The sequence below is a fragment of the Sipha flava genome, unplaced genomic scaffold, assembly GCF_003268045.1.
Source record: "Sipha flava isolate LNK unplaced genomic scaffold, YSA_version1 104_pilon_pilon, whole genome shotgun sequence".
Taxonomy (NCBI): Eukaryota; Metazoa; Arthropoda; class Insecta; order Hemiptera; family Aphididae; genus Sipha; species Sipha flava.
This window is the reverse complement of record NW_020271718.1, coordinates 2,646,668-2,670,701: the sequence shown is the minus strand read 5'-3', so window position 1 is coordinate 2,670,701 and position 24,034 is coordinate 2,646,668. Positions and strand designations below refer to the sequence as shown.

At 28.7% G+C, this 24,034-nt stretch overlaps 3 protein-coding genes across 3 annotated transcripts; 1 reads left to right on the top strand and 2 right to left on the bottom strand.

Moving 5' to 3' along the window:
• The first annotated feature begins 397 nt into the window (after nucleotides 1–397).
• Nucleotides 398–5,140, top strand: LOC112683066 (dnaJ homolog subfamily C member 16). Its single transcript, XM_025553929.1, has 12 exons — nucleotides 398–546; nucleotides 619–685; nucleotides 757–917; nucleotides 990–1,123; nucleotides 1,193–1,339; nucleotides 1,407–1,590; nucleotides 1,658–2,192; nucleotides 2,256–2,515; nucleotides 2,579–2,806; nucleotides 2,878–3,085; nucleotides 4,602–4,745; nucleotides 4,824–5,140. The coding sequence occupies exons 1-12, from the start codon at nucleotides 398–400 to the stop codon at nucleotides 4,944–4,946; spliced, it is 2,340 nt and encodes a 779-aa protein (XP_025409714.1). The 3' UTR covers nucleotides 4,947–5,140.
• Nucleotides 5,141–5,245: 105 nt separating this feature from the next.
• LOC112683073 (60S ribosomal protein L18) lies at nucleotides 5,246–8,425 on the bottom strand. Its single transcript, XM_025553941.1, has 5 exons — nucleotides 8,300–8,425; nucleotides 8,135–8,221; nucleotides 7,842–8,048; nucleotides 7,660–7,783; nucleotides 5,246–5,470 (listed from the first exon to the last, which is right to left on the bottom strand). The coding sequence occupies exons 1-5, from the start codon at nucleotides 8,300–8,302 to the stop codon at nucleotides 5,325–5,327; spliced, it is 567 nt and encodes a 188-aa protein (XP_025409726.1). The 5' UTR covers nucleotides 8,303–8,425; the 3' UTR covers nucleotides 5,246–5,324.
• Nucleotides 8,426–11,090: 2,665 nt separating this feature from the next.
• On the bottom strand, nucleotides 11,091–16,088 carry LOC112684236 (THO complex subunit 4-like). Its single transcript, XM_025555639.1, has 5 exons — nucleotides 15,864–16,088; nucleotides 12,529–12,669; nucleotides 11,513–11,660; nucleotides 11,342–11,446; nucleotides 11,091–11,251 (listed from the first exon to the last, which is right to left on the bottom strand). The coding sequence occupies exons 1-5, from the start codon at nucleotides 16,086–16,088 to the stop codon at nucleotides 11,091–11,093; spliced, it is 780 nt and encodes a 259-aa protein (XP_025411424.1).
• Between the last annotated feature and the right edge of the window lie 7,946 nt (nucleotides 16,089–24,034).

Genomic DNA, 24,034 nt, shown 5'->3' with positions numbered 1-24,034 from the left:
CTAGATGCGTAGTCCCTGCGGTTCCGTATCAGCAGTTTCACCTTATCTCTATCGCGGCGTAACACAATCGTACGGGGGTCCGAGTCCGAGCAGTGCGGACAGCAGCCGCAGTGCAATAGGAGAAATTTTTATCAACAATTTTCCACTTTTTGCTGTCTTTTTCTTTCTTTTTTTTTTTTATTTTCATTCCTGTTTAATGTTCTACCGAGGAGCTTTTTTAATTGAAAAATAGTAACAACAATAATAATAAATAAGTAAATACCCAAACAAAACATAATGACCAACTCACATAATTGTTGTAATCGTTATATGCTTGTGCGATGTAATTAGTGACCGTGTTCGCGAGTATCGAACGTGCGAAATGTCGTGAATCCAAATCCGCGTAATCCACGCAAAAATGAAATGGCGGCTGGTCTCGATTGTGCTGTTCGCAATCGTTCTGACAGCGGAGCTCGCTGTCCACGATCCGTACGCGGTGCTCGGCATACCGAAGACCGCGACTTTGGCAGAAGTGAAGAACGCTTATCGTAACTTGGTGAAGATATGGTATGCTTTGGTGAACAATATCAACGTGCTTCGCAGTTCCTGTCTGATGTATTGTGATTTGATTGTTTTCAGGCATCCAGACAAGAGTACCCACCCGGAAGCCGAGACCAAGTTCATTGAGATCACTACAGCCTATGAAGTAAACCATTTTAAATTGAACTGTATTACACTTGTTCAGCCTTTAAACTTTGTACATTGTTCTTTTCTAAGGCTTTAATGAATAAAGACAAACCTGATGATTATGCTACGCCTGTCAATAGTTATGCTAGTAACTTTCACCAATTTTTCGATTTTGACATGGACAACTTTTTTGAGAATGTTCATCAACGTTATAACTTTGACTTCTTTAGAAAATTACAAATACACTTGGAGTAATTTATTCTTTAGACATTATAGCTTAACTTTTCATTTAATAAAATATATTAATTTTATTATTATTTTAGTGAGTTCAATTCGTTATTGCTGACCAGAAAGAGCAAAAAACTTACATTAATATTGTTTTATTCTGAATATTCTTTAGCTTTCCTTAAAGCACAATCTGTTTTGAAAAAAGTTATTGAAGATCTTGCACCAATAGGTAAGTCAACTTGAATTTATAATTCATGGAGAAAATTGTCATGTAAATATTTTCTAATTTTTTTTTTAGGAGTTGATTTTAAAACCATGAACAAAGATGTGGAACCTTCAGCATTTTGGAGAGCTAAAGGAGTTTTTATTCCTCATTTGATATCGATTATGGATTCAAATCTCAATGTTTACCAAGAATCCTTTCAGAGTGTTGACAATGTGATCAGTAAATATTAAAAAAAAAAAAAAAATTGTTGTCTTAATACATTATTTGATTATAATATTTTGATTAGATTTTGTACGGAAAAGTTTGCCTGTGAAACTTATACCTGAGTTCAATGATTTTAATATTGATAGATTTTTGAGCACATGGTCTACTGATAATCGAGTACGTGCTTTAATTATGCAACCTGGGTCTCCTCTAAAGTTACGTTATGCATTAATTGCTCTTGAGTATCGAAACCATATTAGTTTTGGGTAATGTTGAAATTATTTTTATTAAAATATTTTGTATTGATGATAATCTAAAAATTACATCTTTTAGATTTGTAAACTTTGGACTCTATGAGTGTCGATCAACACGGGACCGGTATAAAATACCACATGATAAAGATACTCTACTGATTTTAAAAGAAAACATTCGATACCCAGCTGCACATTTATCTATGACATACATACCTATGGTTGGACTACGTGATATAATAGAAAGCAATAAATATTTGACTTTACCTAGGTTGTCTTCTCAAGAAGTTTTCGATACTCTTTGTCCAGTTGGCGAGAAAAATTTCTGTTTGGTATTAGTGTCGCATAACTCTCCTAATCATGAGGCTCATCGACAATCCATCAGACGTTTTGCTCAAGAAGCGCGTTCTATTTATCCCGACGTGCCTTTAGCCTTCATGTATGTGTTCAGAGAAAGACAACCACATTTCATCAATTCTTTAATTCAAGGCACAGAAAGTCCAAGTGAACCGTTGCTTCATATAGTGTTGTTGACTAGGCTCAATAAAAAAATGGTCAGCTACAAGTGGCTTTTGGGAGACAACTATAACAACTGGGCAAACTATGATTTGACTAAAGTAAATACATTTTAGTTAAAGAATTATTTTGATCTGTTGATTTTAAATTTGTGTTCCAATTAGGAGAGACTGACTGGAGTTTTGAATGCACTGCTTGGCAGTGAAACGGCATGGACACTGAGTAACGAAGCACATATTGGTGCTGTGTTAGATGAACATGGCCAAAGTTTAATAGCACGTATTGCTACTAGAGCTCAACAGCATGTCATAACTATGTTTTACACTATGATTGATTTGGTTATAAACCATGGTTTATTCTTTATTTACATTGTATTCTTGATGATTGGAATTATGATGGTCACGTATTTCTTATACACTCTAGTGTATGTTTGAATATCATTTATACTTTATAGAATATATTTTTAATTTTACTTGAATTATTTTAGAGAAACTGAGATAATGGAAATCAATAAGAAAGTTGATCAAACCAAAACAAAACCATCCCAAACTGTTAGACAGCGTGAACTTAAACTTCATGAGCTGAGAGCCGAAACTTATAATGGACTTGTCCGTCTTATTAAACCAGGTTGTCGCACCATTATATTACTGATTGACAACAGCACTGCTGTTTTGCTGGCCAGACAATTTTACCATGTTGTGTGGCCATATAGAAAGTAAGATTCACAAATTCTTATTAACACAAATAAAGTTAATATAGTACAAATATTTTTAATTTCTGTTTAAGGAACAAGTCGTTAATGTTTGGTTATTTAAATCTTGATCGAGGTCCATCTAGAGATTGGTATTGTAAATTATTATCATTAAGTCTTGCAGACACTAACAAAAGCATACATATAAATACACGAAATTGTGTGGGTACAGTATTGTCATTATGTTCATTGAAAAAATATTTCTGCATGTATCATGCTAAACACCCAGAATCTTCAAGACATGTGAGTTGTTTTTTCTTTATAATTTTTTTTTTTACTTTTATATAATGGTTAAGCTTTTATAAATTAATCTATTTTAGTTATATCACCCCAATATTTAATAACAGGAAAAACCTACTTTTCACAGAATGACACTACTTCAATATAATAAACTGTTAGGTAAAATATCTGTCAGTTAAATCTAGTTAACTATTTAGCTACTTTACTAGATGTTTTTTGTTTTTAACAAAATATGTTTTGACTTTTTGATAAAATGAATTAGCTGTTATTAAAAAAATTGTCAGCTGTTAATTTAATTTAGTAGGACTAATAATGAACACAATTTCATGATGTATCTTGATAGTTATTAGTAATAACTATCAAGATATAATAACTTATTATAAATTTTATAGAATTTGATTGGCAGTTAATTATTTTATGCATGATTATATGAAAATGATTAAAATTTAATTTATGGTTATTGGAAATGTTTTCATATCTATTATCATCTGGGCCAGTAAAAGTGTGGGGCAGGGAAGGCTAGAATTCTGGGCCCAGTCGTTTCAGCATTTTATACATTTATTTTAAATCACATTCGCTGTAGAATAAGATGCGAGTTTAAATATTTTTATTGTACTAAAGTATGTATATCTTGGTTAAACAAGTGCAAGTAAAGAGGACCTAGAACCAATCATCCTCAGGGTCCTTAAAAGTTCTCGCTGGCCCTGATTATATGATGTATAATATACGTTAATTGATGCTCTAGCTAGTAAGTAAATAACCACATTTTAAGGTCTGATAATTTTTAATAACTTTATTAATAGTACAGTTTGTTAAAATGTACTTATTATTAGAAATAATTGAATAATGTTGCCAAAAGAAAGTTAGGCATTTGATCATTGATGTCTAACTTAACATATGTTAACATTATTTAATTACGACAAAAAAAAAAGAAATTTACCCAAATTAATATGTTAAAAGATAAAATTTATGATAAGACTATTTATAATTGTTTTAAAAATATTAACCAAATGCATATTCAATTTTAACTTGATAATATTTTACAATATAAATTATAAAAATATGAATAATGTAACATTTATTTGGCTGTTGGGTTTGTTCAGAAAAATAAATTCAACAAAAATCTAAATCATTTTTAATGTGTCAAAATGTAAAAAAAAATTTAATATTTTCATAGATGAAAATTTTTAAATCTTGGTATTTCTAAGAACAGAATCAAATTAGGTCATTGGTTCTTACAGTTTCATAGTTTTTTGACCTATTGTAATTGCATATATGTATATTAACATAAATTTATTCATGCACCATAGTGACCGAGGATAACTTATCTAAATGTACTATTCGTTCATAATTGATCATTGTTCCAATAACACTTCTATAATCACGATTAATTAGTTTAGTTTTTACTGTTATTTATTTGCAAGTTCTGACCCATTTTATTGTTTTTATAGAAAATTATGAGTTTTTGAATAATTTGTTTATTTTAAAATTATATATATATATATATATATATATATAGAAAAATGATAAATGGAGAAGAGTTAGCATGAGACCACCCAAAGGTGATGGAGAATTTTGGGGTTTTAATGAAGAATCAGATGAAGATAATTATAGTTTTGACGAAGATGAAGAGAATACTGCAGGGTTTAAACCAATTTTAAAGGTTAGTAAAAAAACAATCTTTAAAACATGATTAGTATTTGAATATTAAAGAAATTCAGAACTTAATTGTATATGATAGGATAAAGAAGAAGATATTCGTACAGAACATTTGCTTGATGGATTACCCATGTGGCTTGACAGGCTGTTCGAAGGCACTACAAAAAGATATCAAATTAACTATTGGCCCGACTTCAAGGTGTAAAATTCAAAAATATTTAAGAGAATTAATCTCATAAGATTTCATTTTTAAGTATTTATACTAATGTGTATTGTTTTACCATATTCTAGTCTTAAATGCATTCATTGTAATGTTCGCTTGTATAAGTTTGTTTTAAGCATATTGGTTGTTTTTACTTTTCCTTTGTATTATATATATATATTATTGTGGTTTTCTCATTTTTTGTCAATTTTTAAAACCACCTTAAGAATCAAATTATTGTGACTTATTCTTTGTTTGTTGGTGTCTTTTTTTTTTAAATTAAAAGTTTAAAATATTTCAAGTGTATTTGATGACATCAACAGTCCCTTTATTTTCACAAAATATATAATAAAAGTTTTATTATAAAGTAAAAAGAGATGATCATTTCTTGAAACCACATCCACGCCTTCTACCACGGGCACGTTCAAACTTACGTCCCTTGGATCGCACATACGGTTTAGTGTGACTGTGAGGTACGCCTGGAGCTGGTCCGAAATGTCTGCATGATTCACGAGACTTACGTTTACCTGAAAATCAATACGATTGTTTGAATACTTGTCAGTGTATTATAGAAGATACCGTAATATGGGATACACTTTTTTCCTTAATAAAAATTATTAGGGTTTATAATTATTTATGTTATAACATATACATAGTAGTAGGAAGTAGACAATAGTAACTACATAAATAATATGTATGTTTCAAGTTATATTTTAGGTAATATTCTTGCATGAAATGAACTACAAATTGATTCCATAGTTAATAATTCAATTATAAATTAAAAATATAAATAACAAATGTTTTGATTGATTACTGCTTATTAAATAAATAAATTAGGTCCATTCTACAAGCGTGCAAAATTCTAGGTCGCATAATACGTTTTAAACAATATTTAATTCCATGTACGATTTATGAAGAAATTGGTCACTTGTATATTATATTTAGGGCACGGATGTTGTTGTATGAGTAACTTTTCATAAACGACTCCAATTTATTGGTAAGTTTGAAATATATTTCATGTAAGTATGAATGGAAATCTAAATATTTTAAGTATTTTTTACACATCATTTCACTCTTTTAAAACTTTATAAAAATTCCATGAAATAAAAATTGTCAAATTGTTTAAGTTTAAAGTACATGATGTCTATTGATATTTTTGTATGTATAATCAAAACGATAGTTTATTTTTAAAATTTTATCGGATTCATCATATTTACAATGATTACAGATAAGATTATTTAACACAAAAATAATTTGTGAAAAGTAATTCTTTGACAATCTGCATTAATTAGTAAATGTATTTGGAGAAAACGGATTATCAGTCCATAACACAGAGGTTCTCAACCAAGGTGCCGCGGTACCCTAGGGTACCGCAAAAATATTTGAAATATATATTTATTTTTAAACGCCTTCATGAAAAATATAGTACTGTGAGAAATAAAACAGACTATACTCTATGTCTATAGTATAAAACCTATTGTGTATAATTATTAAATTAAATGTATATTAATTAAATATAGACAATATAACTTAATGAATTAATTATTAACACATATAATTTTTACATAGTTATACTGAGATGTTCAATCTAATTATATTATCATACTGGTTCGATTGCTATCGATTTGATGTGAACTGTTTTAAAGTTATTTACAGTGAAATAGTTGTAACTTTATCTTATCTTTATTGTTTATTAATGCTAAATAAAATCGAAGTTACAAAATATAAATTTAAATTGCGATATATAAGTATTGCGTATTCAGTATAAACTATAGAGTATAGGGCATAGGCTTAGCATGCCTCCAAATTTTTAGAAAATAATAAAGGGTGCCGTGAGTCGAAAAAGGTTTGGAACCTCTGCCATAACACTTAGAAAAAATATTATCAGAAACCATCGATGGTTCCGACTATCAATTTTTCTCCATCTCTAAAATAAAACATTTTTTAAGTAACACATATTTTATTAATAATTTTTTATATACATTTTAACTAATGAGTCAGTGATATATAATATATAAATTACAATAAGTTGATAACTGATAAAAATAAACATTTTATGAGTTATTTTTTTTTAGTGCAATACTGCAAACAACTTTATTACTTTTTTACTACAATATCCGTGCCCTAATTAATAATTATGTGTGAATATTTAGATACTATCCTTAATTGTATATAAATTATTTTTATTTAAATATGGGTTCATATAAATTATAATTTATTATCAATAATCGCAATTATAAACTGGTAACAAAGATGGATATATACTTATGTTTAAAAAGATAAAATCAATAATAATTTGAATGTGATACTATATTTATGAGAGTAAAAAAAACATGCATTATAAGAATTATTAAGTAAAATATGTAATCCTAACAATTTTTTCACTTCTGTACTTTTCTGTAAAAATAAAATAAAAATGAAGTCCATAATCTTGAGATAGAATAAGATGCAAATGTTACACTCAAACATTTTATTAGCTTAGCGGAGACAAAAATGAACCCATATAATATACAACTCAATACTCAATATTATACACACTGGGGATTTGAACCATCATGTTGAATAAAAATTATGAATGCTCCATAGAATATTGGTAAGGGCTAAATACAGGTAAAGGAAGTTTGGACATAAATAATCTGTTAGTGTGGGACTGATTATCAAATTTTGAGTCAAGCAAAATTAATTTTGACAACCTAAATATTTAACAAGCACTCACCTTGTAACAAGACAGTGTTTTTGCCAGTCGGGGCTTTCAATGCAAGTTGATCAAAAGTAAGAATTTCACCACCAGCCTTTAAGATGCGAGCTCTGGCTCCGGATGTCACACGTAATGCACAAACCTGAAGACAACACAATTAATTAGACGGTCAGGCGATTACGGAGGAAATAAGTACTTACTGTGAGCTTGGGCACTTTGAACAACCTCTTGTCGTCCACAATGGTGCCAACGACGACAACAGTACGTTTCTCATCAGCGATCTTATTCATATATTTGGAGATGGCGCTCAACGATATCGGTGGGCGATTGATGCGGGACATGAAAAGACGTTTCAATACGACTTTGTTGAAATGGGAACGTGTGCGACGGGCCAAATAACGGTACAACTGTGAATTGAGAAAAACTATTATCGATTGTTATTATCCCCGGTAGATGAGGGTAGCAATCGCATCGAGGTCCGCGCCGTACGTACCTTGACCAACAGCAACAGATACACATCTTTGGACTTCGGTGCAGTCCGCTTGGCCTTATGCCCACGCCTGTGATCGATGTCGATACCCTGCGGAACAAAACGGTCGCATTAAAATGGTGTCGCTAAGATGGCCACAAACGTGGATCGAAACGGATGAAAACTCACCATGTTAATTTTCCGCTGTGTCCCGTACGATTTGATGTAAGAACGTTTGAGAAAAAGACACGCGCGGCGTACGCGGAGGACGATAAACACGGACGCGCAGTGCTGCCATCCAGGCCGACGTTGTATTTCTCGTTATCGTGAGTGATAACGTGCCCACTGTGACCAACAGTCGATATCGTTCACCGCCAAACGGAACGTCGCGTGTGGTACGAAGTCGAAAACTGTGAGCAGGCAGTGGCGCACATTGGATGGTTCAATGGTGTTTGCAGTGGCGCCCACGTAGGGTGTCAAGTGGTACAATTGCACTGGATTCTCGCGGGTCACGAGACCTACATAAATTTGGGGGCCACTCTCTGGTATCTGGAGCAAACGCTATAACTATTCATCTGGATCTTTAGATCGTTGAATAAAACGTAAAGAGTTGGTAGTGACAAATATGCAAACAAATATAAATATATAATAACTAATATAGATAGCTGTAATCAGTGGTGTACATACGGGGGGAGGACCGAGTTCAAACCACCCCCAGGGCCAGAAAAAAAAAAGAAAATTGTTTTATTATTGATGACGTGTAATATATTCATAGTTTCATTATTACGCTTTGAACTTAAAATATACAACTATACAAATATTATGGTAATTAAATAATTATATTGATAGGTGTTTGATAAATTTTGTTAACTATGCTGTTTTTATATTCCAATAGTTATTAATTTACTGTAATGTAAAATTAAACTGTAAATTCATAAAAAAGTTGTATAAAATAATATGTTTATAGCAGTTATTTATCTTATTTATCTGTACAACAAAAAAAAAAAGATAATGATTATTCTTGTTAAACCCCCCCCCCCCACCACCAGAGCAAGATCGAATGTACGCCACTGGCTATAATAAAGTTTATTGTGTTTGTAGATTGTACCAGGGCTCAGGAAACCGCCCCGATATACGAATGGATATTCGCAGGAAAAAATGTTTGGGTCCGTTCATAATATTGCCTACGTTTAGCCCCTTTTTTGTACCTATCAAAATGTGATAACATTGATAAAACGATAACATCATTTTAATTATAATAGTTTTATACATGTATTGCTAAATTTAAGTTAAAATAATTAAATATATTAATAGTTAAATAAAATAAATAATACACAATTCGAAAAAAAAACACAATATCGTAATTTAAAATTTAAAAATACACAATTCATTGCGAATACTTCAAGTGAAAATATAATACAAATTTTATAATTAGGTTTAATATTTTGTATTTTTGTTATAAAAGCGTAGCTAACTGTTTAATGATTAAACCATGGGTCCCATCAACACAGATTTAGTCATTTCCAAATACAAAAATCATCTTTTCTTAAACTTGTGACAAAATCATCTTTATTACAGTATTGAAAATACAAAATTCGATTATTAATACATTTTACTAACTATTTGACCCATAACTCTCATACTATAAACATTTCAATGTTGTTCCTTCCACAGAATCTTGGACATCATTTAAACCCTTTGAATAGGAACTAGTGTAGATGGTAGTATAGTATTATATAAAATAAAATATATTACCTGCCAATTTTAATCTATTAGCTGTAGTAAACCTTAATTTACCATTTTCGTTTTGGTGCCATAATTGAGTATTGCTGTATCTTAGAATTAATCCATTGTCCTCGTTTAATAAAGATTAAAATATGATACTTTGAACTTAGAGGTATAGAGAAATATGAGAGTAATAAAAATGTTATATTTCTTATTACTTTTGAATTGTACTTTTTAAATGACTTTTAAGTGCCTTTTAAGTGAATATTGTGTTTTTTTTACGGATTGAGTATTATTTAATTTATTTAACTATTTTAATTTTAATTTAGCAATACATAAAATTATCATAATAATAATGATGTTATTGTTTTATCAATGTTATCCATCGACCTTACTCTAATAGACGGTACAAGGGTGTAGTTCGTGCATAGAGTACCTACTACTCTATGAGTTCGTGTGGTCTTGCAAGGCTGCGCTGCTCAACAGGACCCGGTGTGAATTACGCACATGCACAGTAGAATTTCAGGTTGAGTCTGTTTATGGGTGTTTTTTTAAAAATTTATTGTGTGATAAAAACTGTCAACTGATAACAATGATTTGAAACATCAACGGTCAATACTAAAAGGCATGCATTGACTTTAGTGCAATAATTATTTACATTATGTTCACCTGTAAGTTGTAAAATAAATTTGTATAACTTTGTATATACCTGTATTTAATAATAAATTATCAAATAATTTATCACCGTTAACTTATTTTACTTTGGTTAGGTATAATATATTTATAATGTTTTTTTTTCTTTAAATTTCATTAGTTTAAATTTGATAAATAATTATAATTGATTATAAAACAGTTGTGTTCAGTCTAGTTTTTAATATCACTAATGTCTTTATAATTTTAATTTATTACCATTTATTGCTATGTAGTTGAAAGCTGTTTAATTTTTTTTGAAGCATAGTACTACTTAATTTCATTAACACATTAAATCGTTATTATAGTATATTATTTGAGTTTAAAAAAATAAACAAAAATGTCTGGGAATGAATATAAAAATATAATAAAAATCAAAATGCAGTTTAAAATCACATAATATACATTTAAAAAACCAAATATGGAGATCAACAGGTCAAAATTATAATCAACCTATCTAGAAATTATTAAGTCATCTGACAAATAACTTAGTAACACTGTTTAAACTGTCGAACATTAGTTTACTTAAAAATATTAGAAAAAATTCAAAAATATAAACATGAAATCAATTATTCTTGATTTTGTTAAATTTGATATATCTATCAAGTTGTGCATCTAATTCCTCTTTGTTTGGCATTTTCTTTTCGCTATTCCTACCACTTCTACCGCCATGTCCTCTGGAGTTACCACGGATATTTTCACGTTTGCCCCGGTTACCTCTTACTCCTATAAAGAGAAGAATTTGAATTATAACTATTATAATTTAATTTAAAATATATAAATAAATATATTCCATAGTACAAAATAGGAACATACCACCACGAATACCTCGTACAGGGAATGGTGCTGGTCTACTGAGACGAGTAGCAAGGTTGGCAACAGTTGAAAAATCAGCTATAAGTTCAATTTTCATAGGGCGACCTTAAATAATCAATAAAATTAATTAACAATGAAATTATAAAATTACAAAATAAATGAAATACATACCATCAAGCGGTACATTGTTATATTGACGTACTACTTTTAATGCGGCATTTTTATTGCCAAATACAACATCAGCTGTTCCCAAAGATCTACCAGATCTATCATAATGAACTGCTGCAGTTTTCAATGGACCAAATTTATTGAATAGCACCTGTAAAAAAAAAGTATTAAAACTAATATATAACACAAATTAATCAAAGTATAATTTCCAAGTCAACACAAAACATTCATTCACAAGACAAAAGTTAAAATATTCTTAAATCCAGAAATTTATCAAAGAATATACAAGTAGATAGATTAGGTACTTTTTTAAAGTCACAAGTTACTGAGAAGAACTTCACATTGATAATAATATGAAACCTAGTTTTTTTTCAGTAAAATACGTTTCAGGAAATCTATCAACTTCTATTTTAACCTATCAATATAAAATAGTTTTATTTATATTTTGATGAATTGAAAAATTAATATATCAGTTTTTTTAACATATACTTATAAATTTATTAACAATTAATATAGAAATCATTCAATAAAACTCTTCTATTCTTCTTAAAACATCTTGTTCACTAACTTAAACACTATTATAGACAATGATACTAGAAAATATATTATTAAGATTATTATGCAGTTTTTTTTTTTTTTTTTTGTTTTTAATATTTCATACTTAAAAATATGTTTCCTAAATAGTAAGTTTCATATTTAATTCTATGTGAATATGGAGACTTATAAAATTTAAATAAATTACAAAAAAACTCTATTAATATGAATATTTATAATGTATTTGATTAAAATAAACTTTGATTGGTAGTTTTATTGACTTTTTTATAGTGATATTTATTGCCTAATAAATATATAGAACTAAGATATTTTGTAATTGATTATACCTTAACATAAATATTAATATAAGTAAATATTTGCATTAGATCTAAAATTATCAACACTAAAGTAAAACAGACATAAATAAGTTTTAATTGTATAAAAAAAAACATTAATTTAAAAATTCCTAAAATTTTTATTCAAACCTGTATATCTGTAGATGTAATTCCAAAGTCCAAGTTTGATATAACAATTTTATGAATATTAGTAGTTGAAAGACCACCTCTAATTCGCTGTCTTTTAGGTCCTTCATACATATCATGGATCCATGATGAATTTACATCGGCCTAAATAAAATAAAAACTAAGCATTATTTATATTTTTATTATATAAAATTCATATATATGGTATCTATATAAAATGAGGTACTACTGAACATTCATTTAAATTAACATAATATATTAATAACAACGTTCAAATAGTAATATAACAAAAAATTATATACAATACATGTATTCACATTCATGAACATACTCAAAATGTAGTTTATTGTTGGTCCTCATAATGATACCAGTAATTACATTAGTTTAGATCAATTTAAGGATAAAAAAATTATAGTCATAAGTATAAATTTACCATTGTTATAGAGGCAATTTTTTTTTTAATTCATTGATTTTACAAAACATTTTTACAAAAGAATATAAAATTTTAGAACAAGCACCTTGTTATGAACTGCATAACTTATAAATTAGTAACCCAATTTTATTATGGTTCAATGCTTATTAAAAAAACAATATATTAAAAAATATATATATACAGATAATCAACTAATTACAAGGGTGGTAATATATAATAGTAATCAACCTAATAGAATAGACTTTCATGACTATCAATAATATTTTTAATTACTTAACGAATATAACCTCTTTCTTATAAAAATGTCTCCAAAAATCCAATATTATTCTAAAATTTCACCGACATTGTTATAAACCTTGGTGAAAAGATAATCATCAATTTTAACAAATCATTTGTTATTAATATATAGATATATTGTATCAATATACTTATATAAGTTTAAATATTCTATAAATATAATAATGAATAATAATTTGTATAGTTACATGGGGATTGTGTAAATGTAAGGTTTCCGAGCTACGACCGACTACAACAATCGTACTATTGACTATTTCTTAAATGAGTATCCTAATATAGTTTCCAATGTGATTGACTTGTGGGTGTGAACAATAGTTATCATTTATTTATTTATACACAGAACGGGCCGTGGCCCAAAGTACAGTGGTATAAGATAATATATAATAATAGTAAAAAGTAGTTTTTACTATTAAAGTATATATTATTAATATATAATAATATACTACTATTAAAATATAATTCTATAAAAGTATTATTACATAATATAATTAAAATTAGGAAGCTGAATACTCATTAGCAATGCGCATCATTCGGAACATAGGTTTATTACGGATATAATTGGTGGTGCAAAGTGGTATGAAAAGAGGATAGTGTGACCGTGAATGGAAACTGAGGATTTTAAAGTTAAGTTGACTTAGCAATTCAGGACAGTCAATAGAGCTATCTATGAGTTTTTGTAAGAATATCTTGTTAGCTGCAATACGCCTGCCAGTTTGGTTCGATAATCTTAAGAGAGTACGGACTGGTTTATAATTATGAGGTATATGTTCAATGTGAAGGACTCTAGCAGCATAGTTTAGGAACTTACATTGAACCCTTTCAATTTGACTCCTACTAGTAGATGTATATGAGTCCCAAATAACAGTACCATATTCAAGAACTGACCTGACAAATATACAGTACAAAGCTTTAAGTGGCGCTAACAATTTAAATTCAGTAGAAACTCTTTATGAGGCCAAGTGCTTTTAGAGCTTTGCAGCATGTTTTTTCAATATGTTCAAGAAAAATAAGTGCCCGATCCATTATAACACCAAGATCACTGACAGCTGCACCGGAATGAGCGAGAGGTAGATTACACAATGTGTAACTAAATATGATTGGATTACAAATTTTGTAAAAGACATAAAAAGGCACTTGGAGATTAATAATAGCTTAAGAATTTAGTGCATCGAGATCACTCTGTAATCAATGACAATCATTTATACAACGGATTTCATTAAATATTTTTAAATCATCGACAAACATTAGAAAACGACTGTTTCGAATAACATGTTTAATATTGTTTATAAACAAGGCGAAAAGAATTGGAGAAAGATGACCCCCTTGAGGGACACCAGACGGAATATTACTTACTCTGTACTTGATACCAAACACTTTTACATGGTGTATACGATTTGTTAGATAAGACCTAAACCAAGATAATAATAGCTCTCCCAAACCAATGGCCTTTAAAATTTTTATTAGATTAACCCTATCAACAGCTTTTTTAAAATCAGTGTAAATAACATGTACTTGGTTACCATTATTAAATGCGTCAAGCACATAATTTACAAATACAAGGTTATATGTGGTGGCTGATCGACTATGTCGAAATCTATGTTGTTCATCCATGAGAATTGAATTGACCGATGGTTGTATACTACTTAGAACTAAGGATTCAAAAAGTTTAGGGATATGACCAAGAATCTTAATTGACCGATAGTTACTAACATCAGAGGTCATCATGACTGTCAATTACACTGGTCTAGGACAAGTCACACTGTGCTCAAATTTTTAATTTTTATTTAGTTTTACAATTTCTATGTAAATATATGAAAATTGGTCATAATTTAAATGGAAAAACTAACTAAACTAAAACTACATTTTATGTTTATTGTGATTTAAATATCCAAAAATTAACACTTCAAAAAAATCTTTTTTTTTTTTCATAGCTCTATTAACTAATAGTAATAGTAATAAAAATAGTTTTATTAACTGAATTTGTATTAAAAGATTATTTTTTAATTCATCTTCTTGCTATTTTTCCAATAACAGTTGAATAATATTGTTATTATTAATGATAATTTGTTCCATCTTAGTAGTCTTAGTTTAGTATTAGTTAATAGTATTAAGTATGTAGTTTTTAATTTTATTTATTTATGTTTATACAAATATAATTAAATAAATTATTAAATACGTCTGAACATTGCACTATTGGAAACCCACTGAACTTTCCGCTGCAATGCTGTGTTATGCATAACACATTGAAAACCAGACAATATACAGTGGCCAGTTGTTGCAACCAGCCACAACTTGTAAACCGTACCTTAATATGATAACTGCCTTCCAAGGGTTATGATTAGATAATCTATAAAAAATTATTAATCTAAAAATGTAAATCCTACATTAGGAAGGCCTGATTAAAGTTAGCACAAATTTTGATAAAGATTCAAATAGCAAACAAGTAATTATTAAGGATGGGGTTCAAACACTAGTTACTGCAATAAAAATAATTTTATACAACTTATAAATAATAATCCGTAATATTGAAGAACCAAATTCAACAAAGCTAAATTTAAATTACAGGAATTCCACAAAATAGTCGTTGGTTCATTGACGTGTTTTTTACCTTCGAATAAGGAGTAAATCCATTAGAACGCCTTGCTATGGATCTGCCCCTGCGCATAGCCCCACCATCATTTCCACCAGCGCCATTTAATCGGAAATTTGATGTTCTGTCTCCACGTTTACCGCCACTGAATCCTCTGGGGCCGCCTTGTCTTCCCTTCCCATAACGTCCTCCGCGAGATGACGACCTTTTGTTCTCGATCAATTCATCCAAACTCACGTCCATTTTTTGAACAGATATAAAATACCAAATCACAAATTCACAAACAGATTGTACGACGTTTGAATATGTAGGATATGGATAATATGAGCTGATTCAGAAACGAAAATGTACGAGACCTCGTTAAGAGAGCGTTAAACAAAAAAAATTGTCGACACACAATAAACAAATGAAATGTATTATGATCGCATTACACTACGATCTCTATAGATACACTGAACGACGAGTGAGAGTAAAATAAACAAACATCCGAAACGTAATAGATCATTAGCAAAAAGAACCTGCTGGTAGCAAATCATTAAACAAAAAGATTTCCAAAGATAAAGACTTTAGATTGTACATTATTGTATTTATATATGTTTTATATCAGTGGGGCACAGTAGATTTTTGACAAGGGTGTCGAAAATATACCTGTATATTTCGAGGTACCTTCCCCCTAAGTAAAATCTGAGTTTAGGCATAGTATAACTCTTATTTTTAAGTGTTTTTGGTTTTTTACTTTAGTTTTAAATATATTAAAAATAATTTTTTTTAAAATAAACCTAATATTAATTAATTTTCAATTTTCTGGGTATTAATTTATAAGATTGTATAGCATAATTTTTGGGATTGAGCCCTACTACTTATTCTCATGTGACGTTTTAGTTTTAGAGTAAACTATGTTGACATCAACATTAACATATGAACTATGTTGATTTAGATAGCTGAAAAAGTTGGTTAGTATTAAATTAAACAAATATGCATACAAGTTCATACAGAACTAGTCATTCACCAATTCTCTGAGGGGTGTCAATCGACACCCCTGACCCTCTCTGTTTGCACCACTGTATTATATTATAGTTTATATCCCGCGAAATTCATCAATTGTCATTATATTTTAGCCCATTGAATACCACCAATTATTAAGTAGATTATCCAATTATATTTTTTATTCGGTTTCATTGATAAAATAGTATATAACGTTTTATAGATTATATTTTACATTTTTATAGTTAGTTACCATCGTTTATGTATAAAAAAAAAAAATGCACACGACAACTTTATTTTTTTAATACATTTAAGTTTTTTTTTTTTTTAATTTGCCTTTGTACATTACAGCAAATACATTTAAGTTATTCATACCAATTGAATACAAAAACTTGTATATTATTTATGGGGATTGCAAATGGTTAGTTTTTAAGAGGTTCAGTATAAACAATAATTTTAGAGCCTTACATGTTTGTGAGTAGTACGAAATCATTAGTGTTAAGGGGATCGCATCACACGTATTTCTCGTACGTTATAGATCAATAAACGGTAGTAAATTACACATACTTCGAAATTTCCGATTTCAATTTTTAATATATGCATGAATTCTTTAACAAAATATCTAGGTTTTTTTAAGAATCCGATTTTCAATTTTCAATTTTAAAGGACCATAAAATTAAGATATATTTATAAAAAAATCTCATGAAATGATTGCATTACATTTGTATTTATTTTGGGCACATCTGGTTTTAAATCAAAAAGTGGTTCCTACAAAAAAAGCATAGTCAATAAGGTTACAAATTCAACCCTTTTTTCAAAATTACAATCGAAGTTCAGAAAGTACATTTAATTTACAACCGCTTTTAGTAGTTTTTATGGGTTAATGAGTACAAGAATATATTTAATTTTTTGCAATTTATCGATATGTGCGTGTGTGTACGAAAGTTGCTTTCGCCTGCACCTCATCACATGAACCTTGCTCTCTATCATGGCTGTATCGTTTCGTTATTTACAAATAAAATAATTTTAAAATAATATTGTTTATCCGTATACCAAATATAATATAGTTAACATATATAAACAAGCCCGGATTATGATAATTTTTGTGCCCGGGGCCAAACAATTTTAGGGGCCCAAAAACATAATCAAAATATTGATGATCCACATATAAATATATTTCAGAGACAAAAAAAAAATTATATTCTAATTTATAAATTTATTTCTTGCTTTTTTTTAATATAAAAAAAAAAATGTTATTTATATAAATAATTTTTTATTTCTTTTTGGGAAGCAAACCCTTTAATTATATCATCGGTATTAATTACATCTAAAACATAACTCTCTGAACAAAAATTCATAAACTATATACTATTTTATATTTGTTTTTTTTACGAGCTAAAAATAGTTAAAAAATGAAAAAAAACCTACTATTCACCAGGGGCCTACTATTTTTTGATATTCGTTGCGGGCCCGGGCTCATAGCACCCTCTGTCTCCCTTAATCCGGACTTGCATTTCGGGACACTCACAGAACCGACAAAATCATCAATCACGAATTTAGGTGTGCACAGGAATTTTTCACAGGGTGTACAGAATTATTTTAATAGGGGTTACTTGACCTGATACAATTCAGTAAGAACAATATTGTCTCAATTTTATAATAATTAGTTTATAGTAAAATTTAATTTTAAAATAAAATAATTATTATTTACATATTAGTCATATTACATATTATACAAATAAATTTACTTAATATACAATAGTCAATAGCATTTACATTTATATTTTATAATGGTAATCTCTTTTGTATTGGTGTTAGTGTTTTAAACTAATCAATAATTTCCTCCATATCTAAAGATTTTGCAATTTCCTGTTCAATAACAATTATAAGTAAGGCATCTAAGCCGTTGTATAACTTAATTTATTTTTAACTATTGCCATTTTTGAAAAAGCTCTTTCGCAACAGCAACTAGTGACTGGTATGGTAGTAAATTCTTGTAGAACTTTAAATATATTTTCAAAAGTTTATTCCATCCTTAGTTATCCAACTCAACCACTGAGTTATTGTACTATTATTACTTCCTCTTGGTATGTCATCTATTTGTGTAAACAGTCTGACTTCAGTTTCGAGTTGATCAAAAGATAAACCAAACGTATCAGAAATAGTTTGTATGTTTTTTTTTCTATTTCTATATTTCTAGTTTTAATAAGTTACCAACACTATCAATTAAATTTAATGTATCTTGACTGAAACGAACTTTGATGCCATTTAACATTTTATCATTAATAATGTTATGTACAGTTATCTTCATTTCTTCTTTTGTATTTTCAAAAAAATTTTGCGAATGATATTCATAATCTATTGTAGTTGATACTTTATGCCTTTATACTTCAGGTATGGATACATCAATTTTAGTACAAGCCATTTTAGTTTCATCAAAAATTTTATTAAATGTTTCGTCTGATCTCATCGTTTAAAGAGAGTTTTGCAAAGCATTGATTAGTGTAACTGCTGTATGTAAATCCTAGTTAAGTGATTGTAATGTAGCACTAACTTTGTTCACTAAATTTATATTAGGGCTTAATATACACATAGTAAAAACAAATTTAAAAGTTTTCAAAGAATAAATGATACCTTTTTTTTGGCTCTTACATCTGGAAGATTTGTTGAGTCTGATATTTCCTCCAATGCTTTTAATATTGCTACATAATTATGTTTAATTGCCTCAATTTCTTCAGAACGGCATGCCCACCTTGTAGTTGACAGTGTGTTCAATGTTTTTAACTCATATTATTCATTGAAGTTGAAATTTTCTCTAATATAGTATAACGTACACAACTACCTTTAATTAAATTATAAATTAATTGAACGGTACCAAAAAAATCAAATGTCACACGGTTTTCTTTTCCAATGGAATCTACTAACACAATGTTTAAGCAATGCCCATAACAATGAACATAGAAAAGCTTTGAATTCATCTCTTTACATTTAGCTTGGACGACTGCTACATGACCAGACATTGTAGAAGCACCGTCGAAGCAAACCGATAACACATTATGCCATTCAATACCTATATTGTTTAATACATCACATAACTCCAAAAAAATAGTTTGAGCATCTCCATGTAATAATCTTCTTAAACAAAAAAATCTTTCAATTGGTCTTTTTTCTCGGATGAATAATATCGGATAACAAAAGACATTTGCTCATTGTGATCAACGTCATTAGTGAAAGTAATCCGCATTGATTGAAACTTTTTTTCCACAAATTTCAGTAAACATTTTTCTTCGAATAATATTACAAACTGATAAAATTAGGTCATTTTGGATATGGTTACTCGTATATAACGCATTCCGAGGTCCATTATCTAAATGATATTTTAATACTGGATCATATTTTTTAAGCAAATTGACTAATTCAAAAAACAACCCTTGATATAATTCTGATTTTTTTTCAATATGTTCACGAAATGGACGGCCACTTATTCCTAAGCATAAAGTAACATCAATAAGACAATACATTATTTGTTTGTTATTCAATTTTTGTTTCTTTTTTTAAGCAAGTTGAATTTCATTACCTTTGTCTATCAGAAAATCTATAGATTTACATTTTAAAAAATTACTCATTGAAGTAGTACTGTTTATATAGGACTTGGAAAGATGATGTGTTCTAAGCTTATTAGTTCCTAAACGCCAATTATTAAAACCCAAATGTGAGAAGGTCTTATCTAATTGTCCATTGATTTTTCCATTAGAGTTAAAAAAAAACTCTACAGCTGAAACAATAAGCACGATCTAGTTTAACACTCTATTCCAACCAGCTGAATCTCTTAAACCATTCTTTATGAATGCCTTAGAGTGTTTGAAATTTTGGTTCTTGGATAGTCTTCAAGAATTGGATGAAAGGACCTTTTTTTATACGATCAGATAATTCAATTTTATTAGAAGGCAAAAGAATTGCTGGATCTAGAGGGTGAAAGAGAGTACAATGGTAAGAGCATAGTACAATCTGAAAGTAATAGTATAGGTATATATGTTAATTATATAGCAGTGTTTATAGCAACATACATTTTACAGAATTTATAATTATAAATTATTATTATAAATTTGCTTGTAATTGATAAGAGCTACCAATATAATCAAATAAATAATCAAATGGTAAAATACCTAAAATTTATTGTTATTGTATTTTTATGAATATAAAATAAAAACAAATACTTAGTTTTAAATTATAATGTAACTAAAAAATTGAATATTGGTATAACAAAAAATAATGACTGGCTACATAACACAATATTTAGGGTATACAGCGGTGGTGATTAGTGATTAGTGATTACTAATTAGTTAGATACATTAGAACATGAACCAGGTCCCTGTTAAAGAACACCAAAATAATATAATTATATTTAACATTTACTTCATAGAGTTTATTGGATCGAAAGTACATACCTATCTTTGAATTGTTTAAGTCTGATTTTTTCTCCATAGTATTATCTAAGTATTATCTAAAAGAAATATTGTATTTTATTGACTGAATCAGTAAAATTGTTTTCTTAAATATCTTACTTAAATCATTGTCTTTAGGTGATCACACATCAACAACGAGTCATCCAGGTAGTCTGTATTTTTAACAATAGACATTGGATCATCTGGATCATTTGTAGGAACATTAATACCAGAAAATGTATTATCTAAGAAATAACTATAATATTTCCAAGATCAAAATAATAGTACTTATTAATTGTGATTGTTTTGTGAAAAATACCTAGAATATTTAATTATAAAACTAATATACGCTATTCTAATCTATAATATATAATGACAATATTTATGATCACCCGTATTAAAGAGAACGTTATTACGTGTATATAATATCACATTTTCATACTTGAATACTTGGTTAATTGGTTAATATTAAACGCAACTGATCTATTGATATTGATCGTAACAAAACGCAAAAAATTATTAAAAATAACATTAAAAAAATAAGCCTGGGGCTGGGTTGAACCCCTAAAACCACCCTCGTGGATACGGCACTGGTTCGAAGTACTATATTTTAATCATTATTAAACGAGGACAATGGATTAATTTTAAGATACAGCAATACTCAATTATGGCACCAAAATGAAAATGGTAAATTAAGGTTTACTACAGCTAATAGATTAATATTGGCAGGTAGCTTATTTTATTTTATATAATACTATACTACCATCTATACTGGTTCCTATTCAAAGGTTATTAAATGATGTCCAAGATTCCGTGGATGGAACAACATTGAAATGTTTATAGTATAAGTGTTATGGCCCAATTATGGGCTAAATAGCTAGTAAAATATATTAATAATCGAATTTTGTGCAAGATGATTTTGCCACAAATTTAGGAAAAGATGATTTTTTTTTAATTGGAAATGACTAAATCTGTGTTGATGGGACCCATGGTTTAAACTTTTAACAATTAGTTACGCTTTTATAACAAAAATATAAAATATTAAACCTAATTATAACATTTGTATTATATTTTCGCTTGAAGTATTCGCAATGAATCGTGTATTTTTAAATTTCAAATTACGATATTGAGTTTTTTTTTCGAATTGTGTATTATTAAATTTATTTAACTATTTTAATTTTAATTGAGCAATATATAAAACTATTATAATAAAAATGATTTTATCGTTTTATCAATGTTATCACCTCGTGCGCACGCCAATGTTGACAAATGATAGTAATAATACACACAAGAAGTGGCGCACACAGGATTTTTTTTCGGGGGGGGGGTGTCAAGGTAAAAATATAAAACATTTTACAATTAACAAAATTATGCAGATCTTTAATATATTTTGACTTAAATAATAGCATTGATAATAGAATAGACTATTCTATAATCAATGATACTAGGTATTCAATCTAGCTGTTCACATATCAAACTTGTAAAATTTGTAAATTTTAACCTAGACATCGGAGAAAATTGGGGGAGGTTACAACCCCTTAACCCCCCTTCCCGCGTACGCCACTGCACACAAGATTGTAAACATTATGGCTTGAGCTTAGAATCTTCGTTAGAATCACACTAAGCATTTTGTCAGTATCCTAGTGCTAATCAAGTAATCAAACCGTATCACCCAAAATGAAATAGATTAAATGAAACCGGTTAAACAAAAAACTCATATTTTCATTATTATCGCGTCTAAATTACACTAATTCTCCGAATTCTTCCGGCTGATGCTGTCGTGTCGCTCAATAACATGAGAAAAAATAGTAAAAAAGCTATAATTAGTGTAATCAAACATTCAGTCATTATTTTAGAATAACATTTTATTTCATGGTGACTGTAATGTAATATAATAACATTAGAAGATTTTTACCATGAAAAAAATTTAAAAAGTCAATTTAGGGGTGGTTTGAACCCCTAAAACTATCCCTAGGCTCGCCCTCGGCCATATTGTCTACAAAAATTCACATATTTTAAGTTGTTGTACGAATATTAAGTAGCGACTAGTGATCAATTTTTGACCAGAACTACCTATCTTTCTGTAATGATTTGATGAGAATTAAGAACTAAGAAAATATATTCAAATTCAGCACTGAAGCACCCAAGAACAGTGAAACCATGTACTTACATTTTGTATACCTACTGCATAGTATATACACTTAATTTTAATGGTTGAACATTTAAAACATACTACTTAAATAATTGATTCAATAATTAGTTTATAAAAGTGGCCAAATATAATATATATACATATCTTAAGTAGACTTAATAGACTGAAATAAAATGTGTTTTCAGAATTCTTATCACTTCTTAATATTAAAAGACCATAGTAGTTTTTGTTGTATTGAATATAATAGTGTTCGGAACAGTAGCAGTTTGCATTGACTTGTGTGCGCAAGTAAGACAGTTATGACTGTACCTGCAGTTAGAATGTTGTATTTATAATACACTTTTACTAATGATCGTTTACTACACGTACACGCACTTACGCTCACCTAAATAGGAATCTACTGATCTACCATTCATATAACATTTAATACGTTTTTACTCTAATTGTATTGAATATACTTTTTTAATTGCCTTTATAAAATTATTACAGGTTTCTTAGTTTAAATTATTTCGCGTAGATTTTTCCTTAGATTAAATAAGTAATATTACTGAAAGATTTTTTTTTCAAATATTTATGTACAGCAAAATATTTTGAGGCCTATTTAAAAT

Excerpts from the sequence above, each read along its gene's own strand:
- LOC112684236 (XM_025555639.1), bottom strand. The coding sequence starts at position 16,088 with ATGGACGTGAGTTTGGATGAATTGATCGAGAACAAAAGGTCGTCATCT. Across the intron at positions 12,670-15,863 it reads GATTTACTCCTTATTCGAAG|GCCGATGTAAATTCATCATG; the intron begins GTAAAAAACACG and ends TATTTTATTTAG. Across the intron at positions 11,252-11,341 it reads TGTACGAGGTATTCGTGGTG|GAGTAAGAGGTAACCGGGGC; the intron begins GTATGTTCCTAT and ends TTCTCTTTATAG.
- LOC112683073 (XM_025553941.1), bottom strand. Across the intron at positions 7,784-7,841 it reads TCAAAGTGCCCAAGCTCACA|GTTTGTGCATTACGTGTGAC; the intron begins GTAAGTACTTAT and ends TGTTGTCTTCAG. Across the intron at positions 5,471-7,659 it reads AAACACTGTCTTGTTACAAG|GTAAACGTAAGTCTCGTGAA; the intron begins GTGAGTGCTTGT and ends ATTGATTTTCAG.
- LOC112683066 (XM_025553929.1), top strand. The coding sequence starts at position 398 with ATGAAATGGCGGCTGGTCTCGATTGTGCTGTTCGCAATCGTTCTGACA. Across the intron at positions 2,193-2,255 it reads CAAACTATGATTTGACTAAA|GAGAGACTGACTGGAGTTTT; the intron begins GTAAATACATTT and ends TGTTCCAATTAG. Across the intron at positions 2,516-2,578 it reads TATTTCTTATACACTCTAGT|AGAAACTGAGATAATGGAAA; the intron begins GTATGTTTGAAT and ends GAATTATTTTAG.